General features: G+C 32.8%; 1 protein-coding gene across 1 annotated transcript; it reads left to right on the plus strand.

Moving 5' to 3' along the window:
• Positions 1–381: 381 nt before the first annotated feature.
• LOC149547478 (cellulose synthase-like protein E6) lies at positions 382–3,796 on the plus strand. Its single transcript, XM_089794755.1, has 8 exons — positions 382–680; positions 811–1,135; positions 1,237–1,377; positions 1,524–1,649; positions 1,736–1,948; positions 2,028–2,264; positions 2,352–2,699; positions 2,982–3,796. The coding sequence occupies exons 1-8, from the start codon at positions 421–423 to the stop codon at positions 3,552–3,554; spliced, it is 2,223 nt and encodes a 740-aa protein (XP_089650881.1). The 5' UTR covers positions 382–420; the 3' UTR covers positions 3,555–3,796.
• The last annotated feature ends 7,613 nt before the right edge of the window (positions 3,797–11,409 follow it).

The following is an 11,409-nucleotide window of genomic DNA, read 5'->3' on the forward strand; positions in this document are numbered from 1 at the left end:
TTTAATAATAATAATATATTGACTATGTTCTTGGACCACCAAAATGCACTTCCTTTACATTGCTTTTTGTAACTTTTCAAAAAAAAATCCAAGTCCTCTCCTTCGTAAGAAAGTGCATTTCCGTGGCTATTTTCCCATAGAAAAAGATCATAATTTTTTCATTCATCTTTGAGCTCCACGCCACATATAATGGGAAAAGTAGTCAAATCCCGTGAGACGAACTGGTGTGGAAATTAATGAGCATTTCTACCATTCAAATCGTGGATTCCATTGCGATGGATGCAACAACCATTTCAAACTAGAATTAAGGTAACTAAAATCATTACAAAGTAACATTATTGTCTCCAAGTTGGATTGCAATGCCCAGCTGTTATAAATTGATTCAGATGGCTTCACTAATTGAATTTAACCACCAAGAAGATGGAATCCACAGATTCCTCACTTCACACCACAGTACCAAGGCGAGTAGCAAAGATAAACAGAGCATATGGATGCGCATACTTTTGTGCAATTCTGGGGCTTATATATTATCGCATTCAGTATATGCCAAGTGAAGGATTTACACCATGGTTGCTGGTATTTTGTGCGGAGATAGGCATGGCCTTCCACTGGGCATTAGAAATGGCCTTCAAATGGTTCCCAGTGAATCGATTTATCTTCCCAGAAAGACTTTCTAGGAGGTAAGTAATTGAAGATTTATCTTAAAGTTTCACGATACGTTTCTCTTTGTACGGGATAAACTCCTTCCATATTTTATGATCCATCGTAAGAGAAAGGAGGAACATATTGGCTATGTTTGTTATTGAGCAGGTTTGAGAAGGATCTACCTCCCATTGATATATTTATATGCACGGCTGACCCTTTTAAAGAGACTCCACTGGATGTTTCGAACACTGTTTTGTCTACTCTGGCTTTCAATTACCCAGCCAATAAATTGACATGCTATGTGTCGGATGATGGAGGATCCCCACTCACCTTTTATGCTCTGGTTGAAGCTTCACGTTTTGCAAAGACTTGGGTTCCTTTCTGCCACAAGTATTCCATTCAGCAGAGGTGCCCAGAAGCGTATTTTTCTCAATGTTATGACCATGAAAGTCACGGCTTGTCCTTCTGTAAAGAGTGCGAAAACGTAAAGGTGTGTATAGCTTAAATATAAGCTTAGAAGAATATCAATACTCTTCACCATAAGCTATGTTATTTTCTTCTCACTTTTTTAAATAGGCTGTGTTCTTGTAGAATATGTACGATGAGATGAAATATCGTATAAATAGCACTATGGAGAGAGGAACTGTTGCAGAAGAGAAATACAAAGAACACAGTGGCTTCAACGAATGGAAACCTGAGATGACTTCACGAGACCACCCAAGTATAGTCCAGGTTATAAAAATCACTTATATTGTTTTGACTGTTTGAAAGAATAATACAATACTCCAAAAAAGATGGAATACTCTTATGAATTCACTTCTATACTGTTTTGGGATAATTAAATAATGCTGTGTAACATTGTTGTTAGCTTCGTACAGGTTTTGATAGAAAGGGGCAAAGACATCAACAATGACGGCCATGATTTGCCCAGCCTTGTATATGTTTCCCGCGAAAAGCGACCTGGACACCCCCATAATTTCAAGGCTGGTGCACTCAATGTTCTGGTAATTATGAAGGTCTCATTTTCCTGCTTAGATTGTCTACACACTTGCTTTATGACTTATTTGATTTGTTTATTTCTTGTCTGCAGATTAGGATATCTTCTCTGATGAGCAATGCTCCATTCATTCTCACATTGGACTGTGATATGTATGCCAACAACTGTGAAGCCCTTCGAGAAGCCATGTGTTTTTTCATGGACCCTCTAACTGGGCACCAGTTTGCCTTTGTCCAGTTTCCTCAAAGGTTTTATGGCATTACTAAAAATGATCTGTATGCCAATTACCTCAGGAAGCAATTTGATGTGAGTATTAGTAACCCAACTTCTGACCTCAAACATATGCGATCAACTGACCTTTATTTCCATAAACTATTGTATGCAGATACTTTATTACGGTATTGATGGAATTCAAGGCAGTCCATACGTGGGTACGGGATGCGTTCTCCGCAGGGATGTCTTATGTGGAAGAGATCCGCAACAGAGCTCTTCAGAGTTAATGAAAGAAGTTATCAGTTCATCAATTTTAAGCTTGGAGAAAGCAGCGCCATCAAAGAGAGTGAACGAAGCAAAAGATGTTTCCAAGTGCGGCTATGAGGAAAACACCCAATGGGGGAAAAAGGCATATACAAGCTAAAATCTTGACAATGTTTGACATCTGGATAATTTTCTTTCCAGATAATTTCTGATATTGCATGTTCTTTTACAGGTTGGCATGCTCTACGATTGTGCAGTTGAAGATGTAATGACAGGTTATTCTATACACTGCCGAGGATGGAGATCTGTTTTCTGGTCTCCCAAAAGACACGCTTTTGTGGGTTGTGTGCCTGTTAATCTGAATGATACTCTCATTCAAACTAAAAGATGGGCAACCGGTTTACTTGAGATCTTTGCCAGCAGATTTTGTTTGGTCAAATATGGTATTCGGCATATGAAACTAGTTCAGAACATGTGTTACGGCTTCTACTTTTTCCGGGCTCCATCTTCCTTACCTTTAGTCTGCTATGGCTTAGTGCCGGCCTTATGCATGGTGACCGGGCAATCAGTATTTCCCAAGGTAGCACAAAATTTAGTATTTTCAGTTTTCTATATAGTTTGACAACTTTCTTTTCAATAGAATAAACATGGTGATTCTATCATCCATGATATCGATACAAGTTCTCCTGATTTGATTTTTATTTTATTTTATATAATAAGAAATAGCTGTCTGTTTCAGTGAAGACCTTGTTTGTACAGTATATGCAAATGATTTCCTATAATTCTATATAGATGAATGTGTAAATTACTTTGAAATAACTTCTGAATCATGTCTCTAATCCATCACACAATGATATTGCAGATTTTAGATCCATGGATTCTTCTCTTTCTATTTTTGCCAATATGTTCATATACATACGGTGCTTTAGAGTTTATATATGTTGGAGGAGGCTCTTTAAAAACTTGGTGGAACGAACAGAGGATGTGGATGATAAAAGGCGTCTCGTCGTATCTGTTTGCGCTCATTCAAGTAATCTGTAAATTACTCGGAATATCCAAAGTGGGTTTCGAGGTGACAAGCAAAGTATTTGATAGCGAAGCAGCGAGACGATACGAGGCAGAGATTTTTGAGTTTGGGGTATCTTCTGCACTGTTTCTACCGATTACTAGCATTGCACTGATAAATCTCATGGCGTTAGTATGTGCAATTGCAGGAGTGATCAGACAAGGTTATTCAGCCATGGGGGATATGTTCGTACAGGTGATGATGTCGAGCTTTATAGTAACAAATAGCTATCCGATTTATGAGGGTATGTTTGTAAGGAAAGACAAGGGAAGGATGCCCACGTTCATCACTCTACTCTGTACACTGGCTGCTGCTCTTGCCTGTGCAACAGCTTCTGCCCTTTCGTGGAACTCCCCAACTCCGATTTAAAAAACATTGGCTTTTGATGTTTAAGCTGATGTCAAATCATAAACTACAGGGTTTGGGATTGCATACGCAGGGCTTGACCATAAGCCTGCAAATCGTGCTAGACTAACTAATTAGACAAATATGTTATGCGCAATCTAAATATTTGTCATTGTATAGGTGAGAATATCACATTGAAATTGTCACTGTCAAAGCTGGACTCTTCTTTTATTTTACTCTATTTAAAAGTCATAATTTATTATGTATCATTATTGTTGAAGATGAGAGAAATGTGTTTTGCATTGTGGAATAGATTTGTTTCTTCCATACAATTGGCCTCTCTTAAAAGGTATTTTAAATATTTATAATTTCTATTTACTTGTAAAGGGACTGTTTATAAAGTTTCATTTTTAAAAATATTGTTAATATTTTTAAAAGTTTGTAAAGAATTTTTTTTAATATATTTGATAACGTACATTTTTATTATATTATACGTATTATAAATTACAATTAATTAGTTGGCATTATCTTCAAGTTCTTAGTAATTTAGTTACATAATTAGATTAAAATTCTTTATTTAATAATAAAAAAGACAACTTTTGAGGCAAAGTCCACACCTCTACACACAAGTTCCAAGGAAATTGGCCCAAAGCCATTCTCCACATGAAAGGGAGTCGAACCTATGACCTCAAAGAAGTAAACCTTGAGGCACAAACCAACTCACCTACAAGTGGTGGTTAAAACTTTTGAGGCAATGTCCACACCTATACCCCAGGCCAATAGAGTAGGTACATGGCACACAAGTCCCATAAGGGAAACTAGCCCAAAGCCATTCTCCACTACAAAGGGGAGTCAAACCTATGACCTCATGGAAGTAAACCTCAAGGTACAAACCAAATCACCTACAAGTGGCGGCTAAACTTTTGAGGCAAAGTCCATATCTATACCTCGGGCAAGTGGAATAGGTACATGGCACACAAGTCCCATAAGAAAAACTAGCTCAAAGCCATTCTCCACTACAAAGGGGAGTCAAACCTATGACCTCAACGAAGTTAACCTCAAGGCACAAACCGGCTCACCTAGAAGTGGGTGGGGCACACTATCAAATAGACTAGCCAATATCTAGTTCTAGGAGATCGCTATAGTTTTAGAAAATATTCAAATCAAAATTCTACAAATACGTTTTAGATACTGAAGGAGTATGATTATATTATCACTTTAGAGAAAACTTGTAACATTCTACTAATTGTTTCTCTTACAAGCTTTTTGGTAAGTATAATGTAATTCTAAAATCTATAACAAAAATCATTAGAAATATTCTATTTTTCATTTCATTCTTACATGTTGACTTATGTAATACTGTCTATTACAGTATCAATTAGGTGAGAAATCTTTTCTATAATAAAATATTAAAGAAATGTATAAATAGTCTAATAAGAAATGTCTATTTGATGTAAAAATACTTTTGAAAACTATTTTTTAATAATAATAGAATAATTTTGTTATCATTCAATTAGTGCAAGTACATATATACAAATAGCAAGAGAAGATGCTACCTTCCTGAGATTCACCAAAAAATATAACAACAAATCCAAAATAATTTATAATTATAATTAAGTTCTCCCCTTTATACATTATTCCTAAATCATTGAATTTACATTACCAATGATCCCCCTCTTAGACCTTAAATGACAAAATGTTGATTACATAATATAAATACATATTTTTGAGAGTATATTCACCTAGAAAAGAAAATCATGAACTAAGAGGGAATCCATCAAGTTCCTTGTTCAATATTGTAAATATGTATATTTGAGTTTCGGTCTTCAAATTTCACTCCCAGAACCATTGATTCTTGAATTATTTTTAAATAATCCCTATGATATATGAAAAAGGTATGTCATCTTATGATGATAAAAGGGTATAAATTTTTTCACTATCTCATTAGCTCACAAGATGATTATCATTATTGAGCTCAAAACAAAATCTTGAAACTATCTCCAAAATTAATCTTTACAATTTACCTTTTTTAGTCCCTACTCCTAAGGCGGGGTGTAATTGCCACCCATAGTTTGCTTTTAAGTTCTGATTGCCAAATTCTTTAGGCCAATTTTATCCATTGATTAGTTTTAGAGATATTGGATTTACAATATTATGATATTAATTCATGATTCAGATTAGTGATATATCAGTGATGATTACTTGGTTGAATATATTTAACGTGTTGTTTAATATTTGTGGTTACTAGTGCATTAATGATACTTTGATGATTCCTAGTTAGTAAATGTGGTTTCTTTCATAATAATGTTAATGTGATGTCTTTAATGATGACTATGCTTTTATTCATAGAGATGCATTATTATATCTAAGCATTTGATGTTTGACTTGTGATTTTTATGATACTTACCCTATACTTGCATGTGTATGGTGCTCATGTTTATTTTATCTTTTTGTGTGATGTGTTTGATGTGGTTAAGGGAAGGAGCTGTAGTCACCTACAAGTCAGGATCTACATGATGTATCACTCCCCACCATTGCCTGTTTAGTTTAGATATATTTATATACATGTACATGCTTGTCTTTTATGTAGGATGTAGGTACTGGGCATCGACATCCTTGAATTTCCAAGATGAGCATGCCCAATTACAAATAGTCAAATGGTGAGAATGGGAAGATAATGATTAGGTTCAATCCAAACCATAGCCTAAAATACTCGTCTTGCAAGGAGGACTTGTAACAGAGTATCTACCCTTTTTAAAACTCATGAGTCTTTTGTACATATGTTGTTTGATTCTTGATTTTGATTGTTCTTCCTTATGCAATTCTTGAGGTTTGACTTAGTGATTTTCCTAATAGATTGATTATTTATGATTCTTGGATCAAACATTTATATTGAACTTTTAGATGTTATTTAATTTAAAAGTGGAAAAATGTTAAAATATGATGATCTTGTGTTTTTGGAATTATTTGGACTAAATGGATTCTAATTAAATTAAAAGATTTAATTTTAAAGTCCTAATTTTAGAAAACAATTTTAAAAGGATTTAAAAATTAAATATTATATAAATATTAAAATTTAGTTTTGGTGTAGTAGTATTATTTAATTAATAAAAGATTTAAAATTAGTGAGTTTTAATTAATGCACTTAAGTTATCTTTATTAATTAAATAATAAATAAATATTCTTTTATGAAATTACTTTAAAGCACATGGTGTCTACAACCCTCTCATCCTTATCCACTCATCTAAAATGTTGGATAAGGCTCATGCTTAGTTGTCAATGCTTATCTTATCTCCTGGTTATTTTTGAGATATTATAGGTGCTTCCTGAGAGGCCTTTATATACAAGCACTCTTGGTGTGTAAGGATATACTTCTAATAATAGTAAGCATTCATATTGATCATACTCTTTGGTCTTCAGTCTACTAGTACCACAAAATTTGGAGAAGGAAGGAATTTTTGGGAAAGAAAAGGTTATGAGAGGAGGAGTTTCTCTACAATTTTTTGGAGTGTAGCAATTAGCATCAATTTTCAAGTAGACACTTGTGATTTTTGCATACTTTAAATACACTCATTTCTCTCATATCTTCATCATGTCTACTAAATGACTATTTGGATAATTCTTGTGATGAATGTTTTATATTGTATAATTTTGGTATGCATGTTGATTCTTTTTGTGTGCAAAGAAATCATGGGAAAACTCAATTAGAAACCCTCATTCCATAGATGGGATAAATTAGAATTTAAATTGGGAGGGGTTTGAAATAAAAGAAAAAATTTTAATTAGAGATTTAAATAGTATAACTTATTTTTCCTATTAGGCTAATATTGTAAATGTTATTAAAAAAAATATATTAAAAATATATATTTATATATATACTAAATCTTTTATAAAATAAATTACATGTTTTATGCATTGAGGGGATTTGTTTTAAGGTTTAAATACACACACACACACACACACACACACACACACACACACACACACACACACACACACACACACACATATGGTGAGGGGGTTTTACCCACACCCCCCCTTCTTAACTTCGCTGCTAACTGCTGACGTAGTTGTACCTGCAACTGCAACAGCAGCTGTTAGTGCACGGCTTTGTTAGTACAATGGCTTTAAAAGCCTGGGCAATTTTTAATTTCTTAACAGATTGATTTGTAAAGTTTTAATAATAGCTTTTGTTAATAGTTTTTGTTACTATATATATATATAATTAAAATTTTATAAATATTAATTGTTTAATTATTAATTATTATTAGTTTTTGTTAATAATTTCATAAATAATTAAATAATAATATAGTTTTATATTTAGAATTAGTAATTAACTTAATTAAAATTATTTTAATTAAGGTTAATTAAATAAGAATGTTGTAATAGAAGTTTTTTTTTTTTAATTATTCAATTATTGTTATTGATAATGTTGGGTTTATAGAAAATTGTAAACTGATTTATTGGAAGGCAATAAACAATTTAAATAAATAATTCTTCTTGGATTATTTTAGAAAATTGATTTCAAAATATTGGGGTAAATCCTTGTTGTATTTAAACAAATTCATGGGATAACTATAGGGTATATAGGGAATCCTTTAAATATACACTGAAATAGAAATTGAAGCTCCACATTTAACTCAACCATGTGATTTAAAACAAATCAAAACATGAAATTTCATCTTGTCTTATGTGTGATGTTTATGTTTGGGGATTTGGGGTTGATTAGATGTTGACCTGTTTAAGCTTGGGAGTTATGTGATTCTGATGTTATGAGGTTTTGATCTTGATCTTTAAAATCCAACCATGGTAATGTGATGGCATGCTCTATGATGTGTGTGAATTATTGATTGTTATTTCTTTCCAGTCTTCTTGTGTGAAGCTGAGGTGTGTTATATGAGATACTTGACTTAAGCATTTTTGAGTCATTGATCAATAACATTTTATTTGCATTCTAATCACTTTGAGAGGACTAAGGTGTTTTGAATGATTTGTTCTTGATGATGTTATGTTATGATATGTTTGACTTGACCATTTTGGAGTCTTCAATCAATATTATTTTGGGATACTTTTTGGTTGCTCATTGAGAACCAATGGATATTATGATTTATCATTTGATGCCTTTTAGTTGCTCACTGAGAAACATTGTGATTATTATGATTATCTTTTGGTACTTTCTAGTTGCTCATGGAGAACTGATGTGAACATTTTGGATTATCTTTTGATGCTTTCTAGTCACTTGCATAGGACTGAGGTGATTTTATATGATTCTTTGATTTGTGATTTCATGAGCTTGGCCAAACTAGGGTGTATGCTAGAGGCTTTTTGAGATTTATTTTATACCATTTATATGGTTGGATGTCATGATATGTCTTGTGATTCAAATTGAAAATTATATTTATGAGGCTTTCTTTGTGGAGCATTTATGTGTACTTGGATGGAGAACCAACTTATTTTTAGGTTGCCTATTAAGAAACCAAGTTTGATCATTATGGGTGTTGTAGTATGGGACACAACTATGTTTTATGAATAGGTTGTCTAGGTACATATCTTTGAGAGTGGCTTGTAGTAGGGGTCTAGGACCCAAAGTGGTAAGTGCTAGGGTAACTTATTGTAAGTTATGTAATAAGTGATAATCTAGTAATTAATATTTTGGGGAAGCACACTAAAAAGATAAGTTAGAGATATTTTCCCTACCCATGCCTTGAGTGCTTGTATAGAATAAGGATGGGAATGGGATGATAATGTAACTGGTTTGCCTCATCTTCTTGAGAGGGTTTTCTGGTTCCACATGTATCACGTTGAGGGTCCAGGGTTCAGAGTAACCAGTCTAGGGTAACTCAATGCTTGAGGTTCTAGGGTCTATTGAGAGATCAGTCTTGGGTAACTCAAGCAATTTGACCATGTGATGACACTCCCTAGAATGTAGCCTAAGTATCCTCTATAGATTTTGTGTACCTCTAGTGGTGTATTCATTGTTGGATGTGTTTATTGTGGTTATTTACTTTCATTGATGATGATTGGTGATTCATGGATGATGTACTTTTGACATGTGGTTCTTGACTTGAGGTGAATATCTTTCATTGACTTCATCTTATGATCTTTGTATTCTATTTATACTTGGTTCATGTATAATGTTTGGTTATGTGGTGTTGGTACTAGATTGAGCGTTCTTTCTTTTAGGATTATTTTATCTACTTGAGTAGCATGTGTTACCCTTGAGGTAGTTTTGGCTATTAGGAATTTCATGCCTAGGAATGTTTTATGTTTGATTAGTCATATGTGTATTGTTCATTATCTTCCCTACATAGTGGGAGTTGAAGCCTGAATAGGTGACCACATGGCTGGGAGGTAGTGTCTTCTTACCATTTGGGTCCCCCATACATTTCCAACTATTGGATGTTCATTGCAAAAGATGTACCTTTATCATTCTTATTTCTTATCTCAAAGACTTCTTTTCAGTTGATGTATATATGTTATCATATATTTTGATGTATTGTATCCATTCTCACATACTGTGCTACATGTGTAGTGAATGTTATTAGTTGGATATACTTTCATTGTATTAGTTATGCTTTGGTTATGTGATTATGTATCTGCTATTTCTTTATGATCAGGAGACATTGTACTTGAAACTTAAACTAATTAATTTAAAACTTATTAAATTCAACTCAATGTAAAGGAACCCTTGAGGAACTGAAATTGTATTTGTAATTACTAATGTGTATTTGATATGTATGTTCATATTGCTTCCACATTAATGCTATCTAGATGTTGTTCAAACCTTTAAAAAAAATAGTTCAGTAAACATTGTAACATGTTAGGTTTATTTCTCTTGGTTTCCTGAGTGGGGCGTTACAAAGGGACTAAAGTTTTCATGTCCCTTTTTTCCATTAGTTCAAGCCTCAAAAGCTATGTAAATTGTAAAAAAATTCTATAAACTATGGCCTATTGATTAATGTGTATTAAAATGAATTTTCTACTCTAAAATTATTATTCTTTCATTGGTTGCAATTATTTTCTTGATGATCTTTTTTTAAAAAAATTTTAAAATGATAAAAAAATGATCTTAGTGAGCCTTGGAAAGAGGTTGTAATGAAAGGCTCAATTTTTGAGGAAAACTAGGGGTTCAAAGACCCAAGCATGGCACTTTGCCAAGTAGTAAGTATATCATTTGTGAGAGGTTTATGTAGCATTTTGCATGTAACCTAGTTGATGTACTAGAAAATGCTCTTCCTTCCATTTCTATTCATTCAATTTAATTTTCATCTTTTTTATAATATTTCCACAAGCTTTGCTCTTTAGTTGCTTTGTACTATAATTCAATTCCTTGCACTATTTTTTTGAACTAGCTATTATGATCCTTACCATTTAAGATTTAGGGCTTATTTTAGGATATTGTTGTAGCCAACTACATTTTATACAGCACAATTTTGCAACAAATATGCTGCTATATCTCACAACATTAGTACCAATGGCCAAAACTATTTTTCTCTTTATTTAATTTTCTTGCTATGAAATTTTGGTGTTATCAATTGAATGAAAATCAATCCCATGATTTTATAAGTGTAATTTCAAAACAAGCTACTCAACAAGAAAAATATCCCTAATCTATTTTCTTTATAATAGAAGCCCTTTCCCATAATTTCTTTAATTAGCAAAAGATTATTCGTGTTTCTCTTGTATGTTGTCTAGTATTTTGTGCAAATTCAAACCATTCCTTTTTCCATTTTTATGCTTGTGTATTCTTTATTTGTGGCTCAATTTGGTAGTGATGTTATAAAATCATTCATTTGTGCAAATAAAAACTACTTTCAATATTGAATGCATCTTTGATTGTTGATTCAAACACTTTTCTGAGACAAAAAGTATAAACACT

The sequence above is a fragment of the Cupressus sempervirens genome, chromosome 7 (assembly GCF_028749045.1).
Source record: "Cupressus sempervirens isolate cs-2001-9-10 chromosome 7, ASM2874904v1, whole genome shotgun sequence".
In the NCBI taxonomy this organism is placed as follows: Eukaryota; Viridiplantae; Streptophyta; class Pinopsida; order Cupressales; family Cupressaceae; genus Cupressus; species Cupressus sempervirens.

What these genes read in the sequence shown, in the direction of transcription:
- LOC149547478 (XM_089794755.1), top strand. Translation starts at nt 421, where the DNA reads ATGGAATCCACAGATTCCTCACTTCACACCACAGTACCAAGGCGAGTA. An exon ending in CCAGAAAGACTTTCTAGGAG is followed by an intron (nt 681 to 810) that starts GTAAGTAATTGA and finishes GTTATTGAGCAG; the next exon opens with GTTTGAGAAGGATCTACCTC. An exon ending in GGCAATCAGTATTTCCCAAG is followed by an intron (nt 2,700 to 2,981) that starts GTAGCACAAAAT and finishes ATGATATTGCAG; the next exon opens with ATTTTAGATCCATGGATTCT.